Here is a 25,143-nt window from a genome sequence, read left to right as displayed (position 1 = left end):
GTGTTAGAAGCAATGTGGGAAAATGGGCAGCGTGGGGATTTGAGTGACTTTGACTGTATGACACTGATATTTATGTTGCATAAAACGTCAGATCTACACGGACATCGTTTATTAAAGTCATTACCCCTAAACTAAAAATCTAAATTGCTGTCGCAGAATTTATGCGCGTCCTTAAATTGTAATTTATGTCCTAATAGCTACTGACGTAGACATGCACTTCAGCTGTTTGTGAGAAAACTGCAGACTTTCCTGCAGTGTTGTCTGTGTTTTGTCAGGGGTTTTCAGCAGATGGAATTTGGTAGTATGTGGTTGCCCTGGAGACGAGATAAAGGGCGTACCCAGGGGGCTCTGCTGTGAGGTGACTGACAGCCATAGTCCTCTCTCACATCTCTCACACTGGGCACTAACTGGGAAAGCTGCTTCATCCAGTCATGTCTTGGCCGGGTGGTCGGAGCTCTACTCTTTGATATAAAACCTGCACAGGAGGACGGCACACCATAACTATTGTTCTTTCCGTTACCCCTCTGTGCATACCCGCTGTGTAAAGAATCATAATGTCAAATATGATGTTTGTAAAATTGCATGCAGGGTAAGATTAAATGTTTGCCCAGTGTAGTAAAATTAGAAAACACTATTTTAAGGTGGTGTTATAAATAGTGTATTAATTAGTCAAAATGTCAAAAATAGGCTTTTCTTCTTGTAGCTCTGTAACTTCTACAGCAATAGCTCTTTCTTTTTTACTTCAGTGTTACACTTCATGTGGTAGATAACATCCTCAGTTTCAGACCTTATCAAAGTTACGCTTCTTTCCTTTTATTACACCCCTGAACATCACAGCTTTTTTTCACCACATCTTCAAAGTGATATGCACCAAGTTCCTGCTTCTGTCAGAGAAGATGCAGAGGAGTAAGATGAAATATCTGGGGAACCATGAGGTCTCCAGTTCCTATACTCGCAGCAAAGGTGTCCCTTCCTTTTTGTCTTTACTCCTTATTTTCTCCCTTTCTTCTAGAATGGATGCTACATTGCTATATGTCTTTGTGTAGCACCGTATCACCTGTGAGGTCTTATTTACTCTACAGTAATCATATGCCCAGCACCTAGCGTCATAAACATGAAAACCAGAGTATTCATATAGTTTTAATGCATTTGTGGACTATGATTTGGTTAAGCTACACTTTTGCTAAAACAACTGGCCTTCCAAAGTAAAATGTAGCCTTGGAAGCTACACGACACATTGCTCAATTATAAAGCTGATACACAAAACCTTAATTCATCAGTAGACTTAAATATTTGGAAGCAGAATGCCAACAGCAAGCATTGACATTTAAATAGATAAAACACCCTGAAAGAAGAGGCTCTTTGTCTGCATTGTTTCCACTAAAACTTTAAAATGTACAACCTGGAATGTGTTGCACTGATTATGCTTTTCCTGCTTGCCTAAGGTTAAAAATGTAAGCTGTTCATTTATCTTTCTTTATACTGATTCTCTTTCCATTTATCTTTGCTACTCAGCCTTGTGATCACTTGTAGTCAGTTGGTTTCTTTGTAACAGCTTGAGAAATATTTTCTGCAGTGTCCACTAATGAGAAGAGGGCCAAAATCATGTGTGGTGATTCCCAAACATAGTAAATAATGCATATAAATAGAACTTAAACACAAAATTGTTGTGACAGGTCTTTCTTGAGTATTCCACTAGTTAAAATATGGTAAACATTTATTAATGCATATGTTTACGCTGAGGTATAGCCGCGACAGGTGTAGTGAGCCTCATCATGTAGGCAGCCTGTTTCCCTAAGCTCTGCTGCTGTAACTTAAATTACACATTGTACTTAGACTATTAAGGTTTGTTAATTTAGAGTGGAGATGCAAAAATAAGTAAGTGTGTAGCCTCCTGAATGGACAGGTCCAGCACCCGTTTCAACCACATCTCCCATGGGCCCTTGGTGAAGAAGTGCTGTTATGAGAGCTGTAGCTGTGAAAATGCTAATGATGAGGTACTCGGGATTTACCACCAAGTAAAGTATTTGATGCCATGTAACTTTAGTTTTATGTGCCACCTTGAAGCTGAGCTAGATCACCAACACCAGAATTATACTTCTTTGGAACATTACCAGAAATATGAAAAATTATGTATACAGTATTTTTTATATGTATAGTTAAGAGGCAAAAAAAATTTTCAATCAGTAACTTTCTGAATAAATAATACATATGTACTTTTGGTAATTGACAGTTTGGGATTTGAGTTGATACTGAGTAACCAGACATTATATTGAATGCTGTTACTGTTAAAGATTATTACAAAGCAAGCAAATATCAGATGCTGAGGCTGATTTTGTTATCGTTTTTATGTTATATTCCTTGGTTTTTGGTGGCTATAGGGAAAGTGCATTGAGTTGGTGGCAACATTCGTAGGTTTGTTTTTGTGAGGTTGGTGCCTGTCTGTATGTCTGAGCTAAAAGATCATCCTGTTATTGATGGTCCTGTGAGCACATCCAGACAACTGCAGCTCGGTATTGATCTCAAATCAGCGGCTTTAGAGTCAAAGCAGGACCACATCACTGGCACAATACATCTGGTGGAAAAGTTTCACTCAGGCAGCCTCAGCAACATTTAGTGGTCAGACATTCTCATTCCCTATGGTGTAGATGTCTTTGAGAGCATTTCAATCTGTGGTCTCATTGAGCAAAAGTGTTGTTATTCTGTGCCTACAGATTACTAAAATACACTGAAATACATAGTAACAATGCTTGCTGTTATGTAAAGAAAAAGACACTCACTGACAAATATCACATGACTCTTCCAAGCAATTTATGCCCCTGTGAAGATGAGAGCATTGATTTTTGGGTGCTTTTAAGGCCAGTTTATACTTTGTGATGCCTGTTAGATAAACTATTGTTGTCACAGTAGGAGCTGTATAGGTTTCATCACTATATCCATTATGAACTGTCAGACATTATATTAAACAGAAAGGTTCTGTTAAACTTAAACTTAATAAAGGAAATTTTGAAAGCAAGTCATTTCATAATTTTCAGTTTTCAACATTCAGTTATTATTATTATAGTTGCTAAAAAAAAGTGATCAATTAAAAAACTTCAATCATAGCTTCTTTTATTCATTTATTTTGACAGCATGTCTCATTTTATACTTTTCATTATGTTGTTCCTGTAGTAATTATAGGTATGTAAGGGGTCCTTCTTAATGAGTAATGCCAAAATAGGAAGCATGTAAAGTATGAAAAATATATGAAAAAGTCTACATATGCATACAATATGTACAGGAATAATCTGCAAAAAAAAAAGCAGAACAGTTACTCCAGTTTTTTCCTTCAGACTAGTACTAGTAGAAGTAGTACAGTTTATAACAACCTCAACCTCAATAGCCTTCATATTCTTCTATCACATTAACACACAAGTTTGAGTCTGTAGCTTGTGCAATTTCTTACTTCCACTCAAGAGTCTGTTAAGGTCACAGTTCTTTGAAGTAAATACATGAGTGCTGGTGAGAGAAGAAAGAAGGAGAGAGGCAATTAGTGAGTCATTGTCAACAATGGATATAAGAAAATGTGTACATTTCAAACTGTGTGGGCTGACAACTAAAATGTCAGAGTATTTTAGAATCTGTCTTGTTTTGCTTTTAATTATAAACTCAACTGAATTATGAAATGTTAAAAGCCTCCATTACGTGCTAAAGCCTCATCCCACTCTTTAAAGTACTGGTAAACATAGGTTACGTTCACCTCAGCAAGAATATACCCACAGTGCTAATACAGTGGACCCACACACCAACCTTTATGTAACTGAGGTATGAAACAAATTGAAATCAGTTGCATGATAAAATTAAAATAAAATTACAAGTGATTCATGCTCTTGGTCAGCTATTCACAGGTCAGCACTGCAGTTACTTTCCCCTTTGCGTTAAAAAGCAGCTTAATTGCTTTTCCTCCCAACATGTTCGATTTTCTTGTGAATCTGACTGAAATCAGACCGTCCGTGCCTGATTTCTTGCATGCTGATAATTGGATACATATACTGTATCTGTAATGGGTCTGGATAGATACCACCCAGATTTTCTTTTACTCTAATTGAGTAGTGTTTATTTTTGTCTTATCTTATAGTTGTTAAAACTCCTTTCCACATGATAACTCAAAATCCATGCCATTATCGTAATGGGTTCAATAATTTAAAAAATAGAGAGAGACTCTAGAGAGATTTTTGTTGAGCTTATACATGCTGTTATTTCAGAGAGGAAAAAATTTACTAAACTCTAAAAAGCAGTTGTTGAGCAGCCTTGATGTTGCCTAATTGGTTTGAGCCCGTCTTTAAGCATTTGATACACCACATAAACTTTTGTTCACACTGAGAAAATTAGCATTACAACTCAACTATATAAATAATAAAAGCACATTAATCAACTAAAAATGGAATACTAACACAACATACATTTTTTATCCCAATAGCTATGGTTTTTAAGCTGAGAGAAAAGGTAAAAGCTGGGAAGTGCAGGTCACGTTGAGCTGCCTCAACATGACATACACTTATGGGCCAATTTTGCTGTTTGTTGTTTTTATTTATTCTGTGGATAATAGAGAAGTGAAGTGGGAAGGTTTATTTTGAGCGGGCAGGGTTCAGGGAATAAAAATCTAGTCTTTTTTTCCCCACATACACAGTGTAGGTGAGAGACTGTTAAAGCAGTCTAATTCTTGAATGGACATGTAACACTCCGGCTGACTCATCAGTACGGTTGACTCATCACTACAAATGATGAGCAATTGCTCTTTGCCAATTCTGGTTCACTGCTAGTAAGTCAAAGGTAAAAGACCATATACATATACTTTACTATAGAAGTCAAGCGGCTCCCAGGGATCTAACAGCAGGATGAAAACACAAGTTGTAGAAATTGTTAAATAACATTTAACAGCTTAAATCTGTTCAGATTTGTCTTTCTGATTTTGGATCATATTTGGATCGATTAATCAATTCAGCTGCTACGGTGCAGCGATTTGTTCCTGATTGCTACATTGAAGCTTTGTGAATATGTCTGGATTGATTTCAACCTTTAGCAATGACTGCAAAGGCTCATGGGTCCTGTAGTATTTAGAGCCATTCTAACATGCCAAACAAAAAAAAACATAGACAAACATAATTTCCCCCAAGCAAAGATGAAATATAGTATGTAACACACTGTTATAGCATAGTCCTGTGGCATTGTTAGGGATCTAGTGTTATTTAAAGTCATTGGAAGTTAATTGTCAAATGCAAATTTACAATCGGAAAAATAGAGACTGTAAAGGCACCAATTTTTCCAGTGACATCAGAGGTGAATGTTTGTATAAGAGGCAGGACTCACTTTTTTCTCGACTGGAAAGTTGGAACACAAAAGACTAACACCAATTCTCTGGAGGTTGTCAAATGTCACTCTGAAAAAATGAGGACAGCATTTTATCCCAACTGAACTGCTGGAATTCAATAAACATCATAAATTTTTATCTAACCGTGTGAGAGGATCCAAAGGTGGAATTTTTCTAAGAATTTTAACTTGTACTATATCATGTTTGACACAAAGGTTAGGCAGCTCAGCTGGGCTTAATATTTCTGGACAGATCTCAGTATTATGATCAATGGACAAGTGATAAAGTAAATATAGCAGATATTGCAGTCACTCACAGAACTGCTATTGTATGAATGTCAGTGGGCATAGAATTGGACAGTCAGCAGATCATAAAAGTGCATTATTTTGCTCTTTTGCTCCCAGAAGTTGTCAAGTAATAGTCTTCTTAGGTTCCACTATTTTGTTGCTGTTGTTATCACTATAACAAATAGCAAACTTAACACTGCTGTTGCCGCTGCTCGTTGTCCACCATTGTTGCTGTTGTCGTCGTCGTCGTCGTCTTTATGTTCATCATCATCAGTCACTACTATTAGTGTAGTTGTTGCTACTGTTTTTGCTGTACCCCAACTGGTCGAGGCAAAAGACCACCCACCTAGAGCCGAAGGATCTGTCCTAGGTTTCTGCCTCTTAACAGGCAGTTTTTCCTTGCCCCCGTCGCCAAGAGCTTGCTCATGGTGGTACTGTTGGGTCTCTGTAAATAATGTTATAAAGAGTTCGGTCTAGACCTGCTCTATTTGAAAAGTGTCCTGAGGTAACTTCTGTTATGAATTGGCGCTATACAAATAAAATTGAATTGAACTATATATATATATTAAAAGTACCACTTTATCCACAAAGGGAGAAATTAAATCTACATGTATGTATACTGGTGAATATGATGAACTATGACATATTATTGAGTTTGAATTTTTTGCTTTCTCTTTCTATACATTATGCTGCCAACTTGTCAATAATCAAAGTGATGGTAAGGCTACCTTGACACACTGATATAAACATATGACTTCAGAGGCATTAAGTAAACCAGTCTCCATGTAACTTCTAATAAGTAGTTCATGGGTATTCTGTATGTGCAAGGAGGTTACATTAGGTTTGCACTCTATTGTGCATATGTAGAATGTGATCCATGTGTCTTGAATGTCTGAAGCATTTGTGCAATGCTTTGTTCTGATGCTTAGACCTTCTGATTTTCCAGATCTTTCTGCTGCCGTCCAGAAGTTCTCCCAGTCCCTGCAGGAGTTCCAGTTTGAGTGCATAGGTGATGCAGAGACAGATGACGAGGTGAACATTGGTAAGTTTAGTTTGGCCAGGCCCAGGAGCGCACATCTCTCTCTTTGCAGTCTTTAATCTTCTTTCCTCTCTGCTCTAACCAATTACTTAGATTGTAACCTCAGTCCGAACCTTTTCTGACATTTCAGTAAGGATTCTCTGGGGAGACACTTGAACAGAATTGGCTGCAGTGCTTACACATATCATAAGAGCTGTCCTCTGGCTGAGGACCAAGTGCTCAACATATGATATTATTATATTTGAGCAATTTTACATCAGTGAAAGTAGTAGGAAGAGGAGAAAGCTTCATCAGAGTCACTGGGAACTGTTTTCAGACAAAATTAAGCATACTCTGCAAATTCTTGGAATGGGATTTGGCTTTTAGTATAGATCTTAAAGCTGTCTGTGATGCATGTATAATTAATGCTATTGATTTGCTTATGATGCTTCCCCTGTATCGTTTCAAGCCTATAAGAGATCAAAGGGACTAATTGTGATCAGTGTCAGAGATTAATGGAGGTGCGAACCTCCTTGCCTCCAACAGGAATATGAAAGCAGCTGTGCAGTGGGCCTCTCTGGCTCTAATGGGCAGGACTCCCAGTCTGGCCTCTTCTTCCTCTTCTTTTTTTTCACTGCTCATTATCCCCAGCTTGAGTCCTTCGCTCCGTGGAGCTGGAGACTGCTGAATTACTGTCCATCTGTGAGGGCTAGACTGGATATCGACCTCCTCTACATGAGGCTGTAATGTTCATCTGAATGCGTAATGAATAGGCATTCTTCCCTTTTTTCTCTCAAAGCTGTGGCGTCTGTATGATAGGCAGGGGTGCAGGAGACCAATTATGCTTATTGGAAAAGTCCACACCCAAATCCAAGCCTCATTAGAATCAAGCATGCTTTAATTTGAGGCAATGCACCCTTTCCCTGGCCTTCAATCAAGACCGGTGTCGCTCTCAGATTGAGCAGTGGATATTTTAGCTTCCCACCTGTTATGTTGCTGGACCTGCTGTGTATTTACAGTGCAAATCACTGGCACCATAGAAGCCAGTGGTTTGGCCGTGCCTGTGGCTCAGATGACAGAGCTGTTTGGAAGCATTTTATTGACTGTGTATTACAGACAATGGTAAATCTATGCACTTGGGAGGCATTTAATCAAGACCACTGTGGATGCAACACTGGCACAAACAACATAATGAAATTGAAAATAATATAAATAACTTAACACCAAGAAGATTTTGCATCCCCAACACATACATTCTTCACCATTAATCGAGCCACATCGAAGTGTGTTATTTTGCAAGTTTAAGGCTTTGATATCTTCCTAAAGAGAACTGATCTCCTCATACTCTAAGCTACTGTGTTCACTCACCATCTCGGAAGAGAAGAGGCTATGATTACAATTTGAGAAAAAATGAAACAGCCTGTTGAAATCAATCTAGTCATCAATGAAACTGAGCTTTCTGACTGACATAGCTAGACCCTTGCGTGAATGCCATCCACAATCTTGATGCAATATTGGTATAGTTCACTTTGATGCTCCCAACTTCCACACATAACACCGGGATCCTGTATGTGCTGCCAGACGGGTTCACCTGACCTTTTATTGATTTCACTCTATGACTTCCCGCAGTGACATTCACATTCCACGCCAGTTATTCTGGAATCAATGGGGCCAAAAGATTGATGTGGCTATAGAAATTTAAATTTTTAGAAAAGTTACATGCCCTTCTCTCAGAAGGTCAATCCTTTAGTCTCCAAGAGCTGTTCAGAGCCTTCTGGGGTGGGACAAGTCACGTGAGGTCTATCTCTAGATCTGAAACGTTAAATATCAAGCAGAGAGGCAACATTTAAACCCATAAAATTGATCAGAAATATACAAACTTCTTATAGTATGCAGAAAAAATGCTGATGTGTGGTAATGTCTCTCTTTATTTTCGCATAAGCTCATCTTCTTCATTCATCCACTCTTGAGGTAGTAAATTTTATTTCCTTCAGTGATTCATTAGGTCTATTGCCTTTCCTCCATTTACCAGTGAATGATATGCAAGCTGTAACCTCACTTTGACTCCCATTTCCTTTCTTTGGAGTCTAATCTTGTCCCATCAACGGCTCCAGCTGTGCCCTTTACCCCCTGAGAGGTTTGTGCTCTTGATAAAGGAGCTAGTGGCGTTAATAGGAGGCCAGCCTGCCTGCAGGATCACTGGCACAAAATCATTGCTCCCTGGTCTTTAAAAGCTTTGGTGTGTAAATGGACCAACGTGTCTAAGATGATGCATGGGTCCCCATGCCAGGCTGTCGCGGCTGATAATGATGTTACTGCGTTGGCAAGCAGAGCAGCTCGACCGCTGCTAAATGGCTGGACACAGGGTGACACAGGGGCTGACCAACAGAGGCCACGCTGTATCTGGCGCTCTATTTAATGAAGCTGTGAAGCTATCAAGGCACAATTCTCTGGCAGATAAGATTCAATGTATTTTATGCTGAATTCATCTGGCCCTGCAGAATGTAATATAAGCTACTAAAGTATAGCCCAGATGGTGTGAACATATCTCTACCATATCAGTCTCTCCTACATTGTGACAGTATTGTAAAGCCTAGCACGGTACGAAAATAAAGGGAAGTAATCAGTGGGTTCCATTCAATTGAAGTATTGTTTTTTACTGCTAGTCTTGGTCTTAAATTGGACAGCTGCACACTTTTATTAGGTTCTAAAATTTGCTGCACTGAAAGCTCTGAAGCTGCAGTGCAAATAAACATTTTAGCACCACGCTACAGTGCTTGTGGGGTGCCAGAAACATCTGATGTTTAACGACTGAGCCACTGTGTTATAATATCCTTTTTTATAATCTGAATACAACAACACAGGGGATAACAGTGTACATGTTCACTGGTGAACATATTGTGCATGATGTATCATACATGCTGATGCATTTATTGACCAAACATAGAGTATTTCACCTTTAAAATGCTCTTGTAGAAATCGGTAGCTCACTTGCAGTAGCGAGAACCACGTATCAAGGTTGAGTCCTTACCGCAGCCTTTGCTGTCATTCCCCTCTCTTTCTCTCCCCTCCCTTTTGTGTCTTCTCTCTCTGTACTGTCAAAATAAAGCAAAATGGCAAAAAAATATATGTTACCAAAAAAAAAGAAATGATCTTTCTTTGTATTTCAGCCCAGTCATTCAAAGAGTTCTCCCAGCTGTTGAACACTGTTGAAGAGGAAAGGAGACGCTTGGTAAGATTGCAATTTTGATATTTAGATTTTCTTTTTATAGATGATTTTCTTGATTTTGTATATGTATAGAACAAAAAAGAGGAAGGCTTTATTGCTGTGAGCAAACTGGTATAGAGTAGAGACATCTGGTGAAAAGAATGGAATCTGCAGTTCTAGCCTGCCATTTTTTCTCTAAAGCAAACAAAGCTGTCGATAGGACCTGTGGATTCTGCCACTTTGTACACCAGTCAGTCAGCTTATTCAGTGGTGGAAAGAGATTAGTGTTCTCTAGAAATACAATGTGGCTGAAATTTCCCCAAAACTCCTCAGTGTTACAAAGTTGCAATAGTAGAAACTGACAGAGAGAAAACTGGTTCAGAACATTCACAGTACATTTGAACATGGAGTGCCTTGTACTTTATTGATATACATTATGATAAGTTATGTATTTATCTTCATGTTTATTTATTTCACTGCAGTTGTTTAACAGTTTCACCTCTGTGAAATTTGCTTTTGAACCGTTTTGAAATAAAAAATATTTTACTTTTAATAAATACTATTTAACTGCTTGATTTCTGACTTCTTTGTCTTACCAGCTTTATAGTTGACTGCATATCTTTCTTAGTTTCATCGCTGTGTTGCTTCGTTTGTGCAGAAATAAACCTGGGCTTGCACTTAGCATTTGTTTTGCAAAAGTAGACATTTCAGAGGGTGGTACTCAGAGGTGCCTCAAGGCAGGAATTACTTTAGTCCACATACTTCAGCTGTGCATGATTTACCATGTCTGATATGCAAATGCGATCAGCTGCAGGTTTGCGCTCATAGGTTTTAAAACTACCTGAGACGTTTTCATTAGCACTCCATCCTCTTTAAAGGAGCAGACTACAACATTTTTACAGCCACTTTTTTTAGGCAAAGGGTGTGAGTGTTTGATACTGAAAAGATTTAGCTTGGAATAACACTTTAAAGGGCAGCAAAAATGAGACTTTTAGGATAAACACTGAAGATTAAGGTAATTCTAAAAATATGAAAAATATTGAACTGCTAAAGCATCATGTCCATATTGATTCACAGATATACTGTACTTCAGCTTGACTATGAATTGTATTGACTGAGTATTACAGTAGTAGACCCAATGTGAGAAATTTCCTCCTGACATTCAATGTGCAGCAAAATTTTATGATGTGAAAAGTTGCCCTTTGAAGATGTGGGTCACCTCTATGCAGGCCTTTTTAGCTTTATGGAATATTTTGTCATCATAATCAATTTGACAAGCATAAATGCACCGTTCATAAATTCATATTGCCTGTAAAGATTGCATGCATGCATGGCCTGTAATGCCCGTGTCAGTCTGAAATTGCAATATCTGGTTAATTTAGCATTGATACAGAGCTTGAATATATTTTGTCTAGGGAGTAAAGGACAGTTGCTTTTAATTCAATTAATCACTTTATGATACCTCCATAGTAATGTTTTGTGATTCGTAATCAACATTCATTTGCAATCATCTTCTAATGTGTCCCAAACATACAAAAATGTATAATGATTAGTCAGAATTTCTTGTGTGCATACAGCCACATTTGCATCAACCTTAAGTCAATCTTTGTCTTTGTGTGAATATCCTGTAGCATGAAGTACAGCAAACAGTTACCTTATGGATATGATGAAGCATTTGGATGACATGAAGTTGAAGAAATTATTTTGTGAAAAAGTAGTTTACAGTATTAAGTAATAGTAAACAAATGTGTTTTTTTTCTGTCACTGTTACTGCTTGATCACATCACAGGCAGGGACATTTTTTTTAAATAGAGAGATATTTACATACATATACCTGACAATGTATGTTTGCATTCATAAAGTTTTGTTAAAGTTAAGTCTGTTCTATCTTATAATAGAGAGGAGCAAAGGAACGCACATTTCTACTCAGATTTTTGGGATTATAAGACATTTATCAGATCATCCTGCATGCAAAAACAGGACGTGACATACTCGGCAGTTAACTCAGCGTGACACAGGGCTGGTTGGCTCTTACTGTCCCTGGTGTCTCAAACTAGGCACTGGCATATGGTTGTGACTCTGTCTTTCTGGTGTAGTGGTAGTCATTTGATGGCTGTCAGGGATGATCAGGGAAGAATTGGTCACACTGAGTTACATGTTACTTAAAACAGCCTTTTTGTTTTTGAGCGCATGGCACAATGAGAATGCAAACAGTACATATTTTGGGGTCAGATATCTGGATTGCACAAAGAGGGACCACTGCTTCACACACTGATGTGTTCACAGCATGTGTATGCAAAAACAATAGAAACACAGAAAGAAGACAAATACATATTAATGCAAGTATTTACACTTTTCTTTCTTTCCTTTTTCTTTTTTTTAAGCGTCTAATTTCAAAGGGTGCAAAGAAACCAAAACAAATCAAGATGACAAGCAGAGACACGGCTGAACTCGATAGCAGAAATTAAATGACACCACAGCTGAGTAGGACGAACACTGTAAGACAACAACGGCATGCACGATTGCAAAGTAATGAAAATAAACTTAATAAATCAAAGCAGCTGTGACTAGTCACAGATGCTATAGGATGCAGTACTTCATTCAGCTGTGATAGATTTAATAAGTAAAAAACCTGTTCATAGCACACACACCCTCTCTTATATACCCTATCTGTCTCTACTTGCTTGAAAAGCACCATTTTTGCATCATCTCTTTTCCCTTCACCTAGCAGTCTACTGTCTCATCAGATCACAGGAATATGCAAGAAACATGTCTCTGATCCCTGCTCTTTGAGCTTGATTGTAATGTTGGTGGTGCAGGAAATAAAACTTCTTCTTCACATGCACTTATTTTATTGGGGTATGGAAGTGCCAGCAATGTAACTAATGTCAAATGTAAACATAGTATTTTTGAAATCCCTGTGATATGAAAAACGACGAGTTTTCCAAGAAGATTATACTGAGGTGGTGCTTACTTTGAAGTGAAACTAACTTTTTTTTTATCTTTGCATCTCCTATAAATGAACTGTAAACTGCTAATGACTCACCTCACATGAGGGTGTAAAACTGTGATTGGCATAAGCTTCTGTACGTACTGTGCTAATTTTCAAGCTCATTTATAGAAACAGGTCTTGCATCAAAAAAAAGTTGCCAGTACCATTATTTACACCTTATTTCAACGTCTCAATTTCCAAAACTGTTTTCACAAAAATGCCACCTTGGCATAAATTGATCTCCATCATAAATAATTTAAAACGCTCTTTTATGTAGTCTAGGCCAATTAAACATAGACTCAGCATTGAAAACTGCACCCGTTGCCCACTGTAGCAACTTCAACTTGCATCAAACTTGAGATCAGAAACTCTATCCAGTACAGCTCAGCTCTGTCCTGCTGTTGCAAATGATGAACATTAGTCAGATTTTCGACATGGGACAAACCTTTATCATTTGCAGATTGAAAAACAAAGAAAAAATGATATATAAAAAATATATATCTGGTCCACTACCTTACTGATTATCAGAAACTAGCTAATATTGCTAGCTTGCTAAAAATGTTTCCTCTTTTGCTCCATGCTCTTCTTTTTCTTACTATAGTTCGTTTCCCAGGCCTGCTACTATTCTTTTAGAATTCCTCAGCCCATGTATGATATTCACTTTAATGGGAATAAACTCAGTTAACAGTTTTGAAATATAAATAGCTTCTTGTTGTTAGAAATTTATTGAAAATCAAGTTATGCAGTAATTTGGATGTAATATATTGGAAGTACAGGCTTCAAATGCCTCCAGATTGAATCCACATTTTTCTAAAACTAAATAGACCCAGACCATTTCCTTAATTCATATTGATTCATAACTGAGCTTTGCAAACACTCAGCAGTAACTGTTCTAACTACAGTCTACATATCCTATAATTTTCAGATATCCAAGAACTGTGATAAACAGTTTGTATAAATCATGTTTGTCAAGTAAGCTCTCCTATAATAGTTTTTCTTTGCTGTAATGATGTAATGAGTCCACCATAAAGTCTCAAGCTGAAATGGCTCCAGTTGGTGTGACCAGCAGCAGGGGAAAAATGCTCTGACAAAGTAAATAACGTCAGATTTGTCTTCAGAATAAACGCGAAGGGAATACAGTAGTTCTCATAAAGTAGTCATAAACCCACTGTGAGAATATTACATTCTGCCCCCTGTGACTAAATCACAGTTGCACCAACAAAAAATCCAACCTCTTTAAAGGGGTACAGGCTGAGATGATAGCCCATTTAATGCTACAAAACATATAACTGATATATTTTTGTAAAATTGTTAAATAATTCACTGTTTTAGTATAATAGGCACGTTGGGGCCAGTAAACTAATTGTTTAGACGAGTGGTTTAGACTCCTCGAGGAATAAAAGTATACATAGCAATCATTAGAGATAACTTTCCTTTTCATGACTTGCATTCATGTATTTCAAAAGCAGCGAGTTATGTCCGCCCAGTATTCATTAGATTTGTCATTTGACAGTCGATCTAGCTCAGGAAAATCACAACAGAGAATAGAGAAGCGACAATGGAACCTTTGTGTAGGCATTTATTTTATTTATGTACTGTCTGACATTTAATTTAAAACAATAATAGACTTAGTTTTACAGTGAGGTTCATATTTTGACCTGCTTTGTTTGCTGGTTTCTGACAGCTGTATCAGTGTAACATATTATGGTATTTCCAAACAGCAGACGATGTATCTCATGTTGAGCCACAAAGATACAAAATCAGGGATGACAGCATACAAATACAGTGTCGAGATGAGGTATGTGTGATTGTCAGGAAGAGAGGTGCCAGACACATATATTCAGCTGTCTGTCATTGGCTCAAAATATTGTTGAAGTTATGAAAAGCTTTCAACATTTTGCACTGAATACCTTTTATTTTTAATAAACGACTGCCTAACTGTTACGAGAGAGCACAATGAGGAAATTCCTTAAATGTTTTCCAGATCAGTGCTTGTCATAGTGTGTGCATCTGGTTGGGTGAGAAAAGCAGGAAAGCCAGATGACCAGAAGGTTTAATTTTGGTCTTTATGTAATTTGAAAGCAGTTGTTCTGCAGAGCTCAATTAGTGCATCTCAAACCAACACATGTTCACCAAATTTATTAAATCTTTCCTAAGGGAAGTATACTATTCTCAAAACATGAAATATTGTGCATTATACCAGTTGAGACTTGATGCTCCGCTACACTTAAACCACAATTGCTGCCAGATGGTGTTTCTATTTGTAAGGTTTGTTACTTCTGTTAAAGCAGACAGATGTGGCAGTCATCGCATTGGTAAAAAGAAACTTGTCACACTCACACTGAGTGGGTGTAAACTTTTAGCAGCAGATCCTGAAATAAAACCCTGATTCCCCCACCCACTTCACTTCACTTCACTCCCATTTCACATCTGGACTGAATCTGTTTACTAAAAATAGAAGGACACAGACTGATAAGAGTCACCGAAACCCAGACATTTCAAAGCAGATGGAGAGGAAACCTGTATGTCCCAAATCGAGCCCCCTGTTCTTTGTGGAATGTTAACTAGCATATTGTATATCAAAGGTGCCTCTGCTGCATGGGATAGACTCTTACCAGTAGCCCAATTTCTGCAGGCCTTGTCAAGCATGAAGTGTTTTATTGTCTGTTGGCTTGGCGGGTGGCCAGGCCTGAAATCTCTTTGCTTGTGCACTTTGTGATTGGCTTACCAACTACCCAAGTGTGTTATTCCGAGGGAAGACTTCCCAAATACTATCTTTTTAAAACGATTTCTGGTATAATTCCCCTGCTGATAACCCTTTCAGCAGCATAAAAAGAGTGAAAGTGGTTCAAGTTCTGCATGGATTGAGAAGGTTCAGCACTGCTGAGCGTGGATGGCATTTAGGAGTGGAAGGGCAGTGCCCCGATGTTGTGGCTTTTGGAGTGATGATCATAACCCCCTGGGAGGGAGCAAAGGAAAACTGATTGTGTTTTCCTGTTGTTGTTTTTTATTGAAATGAAACGAAAATGATCAGGTTTAGCTTTTTTATTTTTTGATCCATATAATACATGTGGTGTAAATTTGACTTTGAACAATTAATAAAAATAATAATAATAATAATAATAATAATAATAATAATAATAATAATAATAATACACTTAAAGCACTTTTCAAAACAAAGTTAGACATAAAATCAGGCAATTAAATAATATACAAATAAAATGGCCACCTTTTATCCTGGCTCATGCAATTCAGCAATGTAGCTGGGAGATGAAACATGAAGTGCTTTAAGAGCTGGAATATATTTCATTAGTGTATAATCGCCTAAAAATAAGAATTGCTGTGGTTCCGTTATCTTAGAATGAGTTGTTTTCAGGTCCTAGCGGGTCCTTTTCTTTGGAGTGTGCTATGTTGAACCGGCATGTTTCTACAGTTGGCCAGAAGAGACAAACCAAACACTGGCTCTAGATAGGGCCTTCTGCATTTTTCGTGAGTTCAGCAACCACTGTAGTTCTCCTAAATGAAGGCGAGCAGTATTTAGTTGCTTTAAAGGTCATTAAATCTTAAAATCAATTATAAAACTGACTAGTAACCAGTAAGGAGTGTATAAAACAGGGCTGATATGATCTGGTCTTAAAGTATTTGTTAAAAGCTGAGCAGCTGCATTTTGTACCAGCTGAGGATGTGAGATTGAGGGCTGAATACCCTGAATTACAAAAATCTAATCGAGATGGTATAAAAGCATAAATGACCTTCTTGAGATAATAAAAGCATGATTAAATAGCGTGTGTAATGGGGCTCCTGAATAGCTTCCCTCCTGCCTTAAGCTTTCTTAAGGCAGGAGGGAACACAGCCAGTGGACAAAGCTATTTACAATCAATAAAATAGTGGGACCAACTCTGTTAGAAAGCTCTTTGAGAGATCTAGCAGGTATAAAATCTGAAAGACTCAATGAAGGCTTTAATTTGGCCATTATAACCTTAAAAGGGCCTAAAGGTTATTGAGCAAGGCAAAGGGGTTACAGTGTGGAGAAGGGTCACTGGTGGCATTACTGATTGTTTTTTTATCTCAATTTTTGTTGTGAAGTAGAATAAAAATTGCTCACAGATCATTGGGGTGGCTTCAGTTAGTCAGCTTGGAGGTTAATTATGGATTCAATGGTTTTGAAAATAATTATGGAATAATGATAGTTTGCTGTAATGATGTTAAAGAAACAGAAGGACCTGGCTTCGTTTGCTGATTTCTGTTAGGTAGACACTAGTTATTTCATGATTTGATATGAAACCACCAGACAGTCCTTTTTCCATTTCCACTCTACTTGTCTGCGTTTTCTCTTTTTTTCCTCCGAGGTTGTTATTTAGCCAAGGCATGTGGTGAGTTACATTAAATTACATTTGTTTTGATGAATGGTCATGTGCTTAAAAAGAAAATCTGCATTCAAATAAAATAAAAACTTAAATACCCATGTTAAAACCTGAACATTTATAATAAATAATAAAATTATAAAAAAAAAAAAAAATGGTCAGAAATCTTATGTTTACTGTCAGGTTACAAATATTTCTGAATGGTGTGCCTTGCAGTATGCCCTCTGCTACTCTGGTAATGTGATCTTGTTTCAGTGAAAGAGTTTTACCATGCATGTCAGTTTTATCAAGGGTGTGTTGAGATTGTTTTCACACAAAGAAAATCTCAGCTAGTACTTATTGCATGTTCAATGATTTGTAAATATGAACAAGACTCTTTAATTGCTCAATGATCCTGGTCATTAATGAATCTAATAAATATGAAAGACGTGAAGTCACAATTTAGGGTCTCATTTTTCCTAGTTTGTTTTGATTTTGAAAAACCAAGCTGGGAAAGCATTAGGGCTTTAGAGTTGCTCAAATCTTAGACAGCTTAGCAATATTCAACAAGCTGTAGTGTCCTTATTTTTCTGTAATATGTGCAAGATATATCTTGTTATTCTGTTCTGCTTTTCCTGCTCTTCTATGAGATGAACAACAACAGTCCCTTAAGTGCTGATTTTCTGCCCGGCTCTGAATTTATTTCCCATGTTGAGAGTTTTCCTTTGGTTTACATATTTTCAGCAGCCCTTAAACACGTACAATTGCACATAATTTGTCTATGCCACAGAACTGAAACCAAATGGTCTAAAGTGTGTCTCTCTCTGGCATGAGGCATATGCTGCTGCTGTTTTCTCAGGATTTAACAGTACAGTAACTCTGCTCTTTGGGTAACTTGTGTGCTGGCCTGTGAACTGAGGAATGTCCCATTGACCCTGAAACAACAGTGTGAAATAAAGGCAGTCATTGTTCTTAGCAACATCCATGGTGGCTCGTTTAATGAAAGTCTGAAACAGACAGTATCAAACCTTTGTGCTATCCAACCCACAGCTAAAATGAACATCTGTGAGCATGAGCCAAGAAATCATTGTGTATATCATTATTCACCTCAATCATAGATATACATATACTGAAAGTTAAAATACTAAACTTAACCAGAGACTGTTTTTTCTTTTACAGAAACGTATAATACATATAAGCCATAAATTACAGCATTTTTCAAGAAATCCTGGCTGGCATGTAATATATATAAACTGAAAGTTTTATAATACATCAATAAATGTAGCCTTTATTCAAAAAGAAATGTTTGTTATGTCAGTTACGTTCTGGGTTTCTTTCAATAGCAGCCAAGTGAAGGATAAAGAAAATGGTTTTATCCATGAATGTATCTCAATATCCTTGTATAACTCACTTTTTATTATATTAACAAAGAATCTGTTAAAATGATAAGCACCTCAGGCAATGAACAAAATGCCTTCTATCCTCCAAATTTTCTGGCAAACCCAAGTTATTTCTACAAAGCGAGCCATATTGACTTAGTGCATTCCAGGTGTATTTCCAAATCACGTGTTAGCTGAGACAAACCAGGAAAACAAACCTCATGAGAGCTGATGAATGCCACTGTATAAAAGCACGTTCACGCTGCACTGCAGTGAATCCTCTTCTTCTTGCCCCTCTCGATGTCTTTATGCTTTCTGCTTGTTATGTGTCACTTCAGTATAGCATGGTCACAGATTCCTCTGATGAAAAAGCATCTTCTGTTCTGATGTGACCCATCAGTCTGGAGACAGCTGTTTCTGGGAAAGTGTAGAAAGCAAATAAGGCATTTAGACACTCACTTGAAGAGCGTTTGCTGACATAATGTATCACCTGTCACTCGTCTGTGCTAAGGAGGGACTGGATCCCACAGAGCCAGGCGTGCTAAAATACCTCTCCGAGGCTAGAATTTTTATGTTCCGATATATCAACCTGAAGTTTCACCAGGCATACATTAATTAATACATGAAATATGATACTTAAATATCTATGTTACTTCAGCAGACAAATTATCTCGCTCGCTCAGGGTTCTCAGTAAACTCCGCCTGCCAGTTTTACTAACTTACTGACAGCTAGCTACATTTTTTAGGATCCAATTGAATTTTTTATTACGACAGTTGAGTTGGAGTTGTAAATGTTTAGTTTCAGTGCATTGAGACTGCATCTGTATTGCTTTCTCCACATAATCTGGCCCACTCATACACCTGACTGACAGCAAAGCTTCCTGTTCTGACACACATATATCATGAGTAAATAGTAATACTATTTTGAAGTTGCTGTCATTTCCCCTGCCGAGTTTATATTTAATGTAATGTGCTTCAAGCTTATCGGTTCAGAATAACAAAAGTTTCACTATTAGACCACAAAAACAAATGATTTTGTACTGTTGTTGACAAAATATGTAAAACGATTACAATGTCAAAAAGGGTTTTACAAGTGCTATATAACTGTCTTAGTTTTTTCACTCCCAAATTGATCGACATGTCTTTTGAAACACGTCTTAGCTGATAACTAACATTAACATTAAACATTGGCTAATTCTAATTGAATACATCATCATTTAAAAAATGTTAATGATACAAGTTTCCTGATGCTGGTAAGGGGAAAGTCAGCTTTGTATTTATTTATGCCAGATCTAGCTATTTTGCATCGGCAGTCCCAACAACAATCACTGAAAACATGCATACGTGCATACATCACATACATACATACATACATATATACAAAAAAATCTACAGGCACGCATCAACATATGAAAATAAGCACATTTATTCATACAGTTTCTTATAATTAAAAATCGTAATCACTGTCAAATTAATGTTGATATGTGTGGTTGCTTTTTATTTTTTGTTATGATCAGTTGACACAACACGATTCAATTTTTTATGTACTGTTAATGTACCTCATATCTGTGTTGCAGAAAATAGAGATTAATAGCTCTTTGAGTACCTTGGCTCTTCATTTGGAGAAAGCAGATTAATACACAAGGACAAACACACATAGACAAGTACTTACAGCAGCCTCAAACTCTGCTATCAAGAAGCATTAGAATATATCACAGGGAACCAAACTGTACTTAAAACAAACAACAGAAAATCCTCATGGGACCCACACGCCCGCTACTGTCTCCATTTCAGCGGCTGCTTCGTATCCTTGCTTAACAGCTTACTCTCCGATGAAATGTGTAGGGCAAATGTGTCACATCTACTCTCACACTGTTCTGTGACTCTGTCTGCAGAAGGTTTGTTTTTATTTCATACCTCATAAAAGTTAGGGGAGGATGACTTTTCAGCTTGCTGCAGGTGCCAGTGCTGCACCAGATAAAGATTTAGCTCTGCAATGAGATTGTTACCCCCTGCCACAAACACACACACACACACACACACACACACACACACACACACACACAAACACCTCCCTCCAAAACAATCTGCAGACAGAAGTGACTGAAGCACAGAGCTGCACTCCCTCTTTTTAGTAAAGGTCATATCACACCGTCAGCATGAAATGGGACGTTTTATTCTGTCATGATGATGAGGGCAATAATGTTTATTATGCGTTTAACACATTAATTAGGTTGTGGGGGCTTTGCTTACACCTACTTTAATGAGTTAGGCTAATTCCTTTTGGTTGCTGCTTCTGTCATTGTGGTTATTGGTGCGAGTGTTGCTGATGTTTTTTATTTGATGCTGCCGGCTATCATTAGTTGTAATTCGGCTCAAGACAAAGACGTGCAGATGTCCGACACTCAGACAGTCTCTTTTTCATGTTAGGAAAACACACCCATGTTATCCAACTCAGAAGCTTTACCAGTAGCATTTATTAATATTCCTCGGCTGCATGTGCCAATGTCTCACTGCTGGATTTTACACTTAATAAATTGACACAGTTGCACATTCAAATCAGCTGCATTTCCATCTCAAGGGTCTTAGTTGATCATTCACATATGACAGCCGAACTTACGTGAGGACCTAATGGGAAAATGTAATCACTTACAAGAATGAAGGCCACTTTCAGTATGCATAGTTAAATAGTAAATTAATTAATATTTATCACCAGGAGACCTCTTTATAGTCTCAATTTGGAAAGACAACCTTTGTAAGAATATTCTTGATTCATTTTAAACAGATGGACAGGATTACAGTACATAATGGTCACTTTACCCTTTAAGTAAACTTATAGTATACTTTACTTTATTTCTACTGTTATGAGATCAGTAACTTGTTAAACATCCGACTTATACTTTGAGGAATTTTTTTTGTCTCTGTAGCAGCTAAATATTTGCTTCTCCACCTCTTTAGTCCTCGTCACTTCTACTTGTACAAACCTACAGACACTAAAACAAATCAGTATTGGCCAGAAGCCTGCTTGATGATGTTTGAAGTTGTTTCTATTAATGTACCATTACACATGGTTGTGCTAAGCTGGCTACATATATAAAATAATTGGACAAATTTAAATCGTAATGTAATTTCATGTAAATTGCAGTTTTTTTTTTAGATGTTAAAATGTCAGTGATTTTTTTTACCTCTTTCTGTCAGAGGCTTTCACTTAATTGTCATAGTTGGCAGATTTTAACTGGCAAGCACATACCGATTAAACACCCACTTTTGAAAGCCCAGAACTCTTTTCTCTGCTTGGGTCCGTGTTGGATACTGTATGTGAGAGTGAAACTGCTAAACAGCAACAGTAAACAACAACAACAACAACAACAACAAAAATAGGCTTTTTTTCATTTGAACGATAGTGCAGCATGGTGACCGAGCAAGCTTTTATGATGCCTCTTCAGCCTGCATAAAATTGCCGCACTGGCGTGTATGTATGTGTGTGTGTTTGTGTGTATTCATATACAAATAGATTCAGATGATTTGCAGTGAAGAAGAAGGGCTTTAGGTGTATCAAGCTGGCTTTTTATTGTGAGGACATTGTCATAACAGAACGGGCAAAAAGCCTATAAAAGTTATTTACTACCCAGTTGTAGACTTACATACGTTACCAGTGAGACAGAGCAATCCACAGTTAAATGCTACAATGATTATAACCTATAGTCATACAATAAAATAAATATACCAACAGATCCCTGGGCATGAATGTGACATATACAACCTACAGTACTGTATCTTCACTGAATGCTATTTCAATAGATATGCAACACAATATACTGGATAATGCAAACATTTGCAGAACAAACAACGTGGTTTTGTTCAAGAATGTATGTTTCGTGACCCAGTGAGAGTTATACTAACAAGAGCTTACCTTGGAGATGGTTATCTGGAGGCTTCTGTGAGTTATGCATATGTATGCACACTGTGAAGAGAAACTGTTAGACACAGCATACTGTATGTGTATGGGAACGCGGTGGGAAAAAGGCCATCAGGGCATTTTATTTGATAGTATTGTTCCTAAACTATTTAGAATAGACATTCACATTTAAACAAAAATACAATGTTTTTTGACAGGTGGCAAAGGCAAATTTCAATTGGTATATAAACTTTGAACTATTCAATTTCATCTGGCCTTGTGGCATTCTGATCTGTCTCTGCAAATTAACCTCAGAGCAAGACTTTTGATCCAGTTGATATTTGGACTGGTAAGAGCAGGAGCAAGGGAAATACAGCACATTGACATTCCTCCCCCTATCTGGTAATGAAATTGCTTAGCGCTATTGCATCCTTTCAAGCATCACACTGTGCTCGCTCATATGGATTTAATCCTGTTTAGAAAGGCTGTTGCTGAGGGCATTCGGCACAATGCCAGTTTGAAAGTAATCCATTGAGTCTTAAATAAGTTGGCCTCTTTCAAGTATAAAAATCTGAATCAGCTTATTGGAAATTAATCATCGAAACTGATCTGAAATCTCGAGCATGTTAAATCTTGACATGCTGATTACAATCTCTTTTGTCCATTATCCTCATTGTTTGGATGTGCACTATTGCCACTACCAGTACTCCACTGTTAATTCTTTTGACATGAACAATTGATAATAGATGTGTTCCTTTTCAGAGTCCAACTTTAAATTTAAGCTTTATTGTGGTCCTAAAACAGTCAAATATCAGGTTTCAGGGACCAGTAACCTTCTGAAATAATCTAACTCAACAACCAACTCTATTGAAATCCAGAAAAGAACAAGAATGTTTTTTTCTTTTTGCTTTCATTCAATTCTTAATATTAGACCATAATCTCAAAAGTTTATAGTGCTGTATATTTAATTGTCCTGTCCATTTAACTGAAAATGATAAAAGCTAATGGTATTGGAAATCTACCTTTAAAGCATGGTAATACTGCAGACTCAATTAGACTGAAAGCATGGGAGATAAGACAGAGGAAATGACATTATCACACTGGCAGAGTAGTATAATTCTCCCTGTTGACACAGTAGATAACACGATGACTTCGATATGACTGGAGGATTATAATAGCCAGATTTGATGACCGCAAAATGTCCTCTACGCTCCTAATAGAGTGTCACTTGTAAGCAAATTGCCTTGGTTTATCTCACAGAAGTACTCTCTTCCTTATGCCGTTTCAGTGCTTTTAAATCCCATCTAGTGATGGCCTATAATACAGGTTTTGAGAGGTTATATTGTATGTGAAGTGATTTCTGCATGTTGTAGATTGTAAATAAAGGTTAAAGATACCAAATTTCAAGGGCGTAACTTCAGTTTGAAAAGTGGGGTGGGGGTGGAGGGGGCAGGGGGGCGCAATAAAATGGGGGCCTGGAAATGGAAATGCGATTCAAATGTTTTACATTAATCCAATTTCGTGCATACATGTTACCAATACAAAATCCGGAAAATAATTTGGTAATTTGATAGTATCATAAGTGCCAAACCTATTTTTTTTTTAAAGCAGATCTAAAAGCAGATTTTCAATCGGCAGATAAAATAACAGGAAAACTCGGCATGCCGCCACTTTAGAAAAGCAGACAGGAGTACTGAACATAACATGTTGAGTTTATAATTCTGATAGATATTTAAAGAATGGAACTGACATATATATAGTATTATGACACATTATTGTGGTACTATCAATAATAAGTGTGTTAGCTTTTTTATGTACGTCTAGTGTGTAGTTATCTTTAATATGAGTATTTCTTTTGTGATATTACATGTGGCTTTGGTTCTACCATATCACAGTGTCACTCAAAATGCATACTTTTTGTAATCCCCCTTTGCATGAAGTGACAATCTTATCTAACATGTATTTCTGTAGAGTAGTAGTCAACCTATTTGTCCTCAAAGTTAAAATAAATGGTTCATTATTGATATTTTTTTCCATTAGTCCAACAATTATTCAGTCTATAGTTACCAAAACCAAAAATATCTAGTGTGACCTGTGTAGTGTGACCAACAGTCAATAAATCCATTAATACAGCGATGCAAGATAATCTTTGCATTTACACCAATCAGCCATACCATTATGACCACTGACTGCTGAAGTGAATGACACTGATTATCTCGTCATCATGACACCTGTCAGTGGGTGGAATACATTAGGTAGCAAGTGAACATTTTGCCTTCAAAGTTGATGTGTTAGAAGCAGGAAAAATGGGCAGCATGAGGATTTGAGCGACTTTGACAAGGGCCAAATTGTGACAGCTAGACGACTGGGTCAGAGCATCTCCAAAACTGCAGCTCTTGTGGGGTGTTCCCGGTCTGTAGTGGTCAGTACCTATCAAAAGTGGTCAAAGGAAGGAAAAGCGGTGAACCATCAATAGGGTCCTGGGTGGCCAAGGCTCACTGATGCGAGGGCTGGCCCGTGTGGTCTGATCCAACAGACAAGCTACTGTAGCTCAATTTGCTGAAAAAGTTAAAGCTGGTTCTGAAAGAAAGGAGTCAGAACACACAGTGCATCACAGTTTGTTGCGTATGGGGCTACATTTATTTGCATTTTGAATCTGTTATTGAAT

At 37.4% G+C, this 25,143-nt stretch overlaps 1 protein-coding gene across 4 annotated transcripts in view; it reads left to right on the top strand.

Moving 5' to 3' along the window:
* The window catches only part of LOC127362450 (rho GTPase-activating protein 42), a 59,503-nt gene that overhangs the window by 8,368 nt on the left and 25,992 nt on the right, over positions 1-25,143 (top strand). For all 4 annotated transcript variants that reach the window (XM_051398153.1, XM_051398152.1, XM_051398151.1 and 1 more), the window contains exons 2-3: positions 6,584-6,679; positions 9,826-9,887. In XM_051398153.1, the coding sequence (XP_051254113.1) occupies positions 6,584-6,679; positions 9,826-9,887 (158 nt within the window). The remainder of the gene's footprint in view (positions 1-6,583; positions 6,680-9,825; positions 9,888-25,143) is intronic.

This window comes from Dicentrarchus labrax, unplaced genomic scaffold, assembly GCF_905237075.1.
Source record: "Dicentrarchus labrax unplaced genomic scaffold, dlabrax2021, whole genome shotgun sequence".
NCBI lineage: Eukaryota > Metazoa > Chordata > Actinopteri > Moronidae > Dicentrarchus > Dicentrarchus labrax.
Note: the sequence above shows the minus strand (reverse complement) of the source record. Positions and strands in the feature narration are given on the sequence as shown.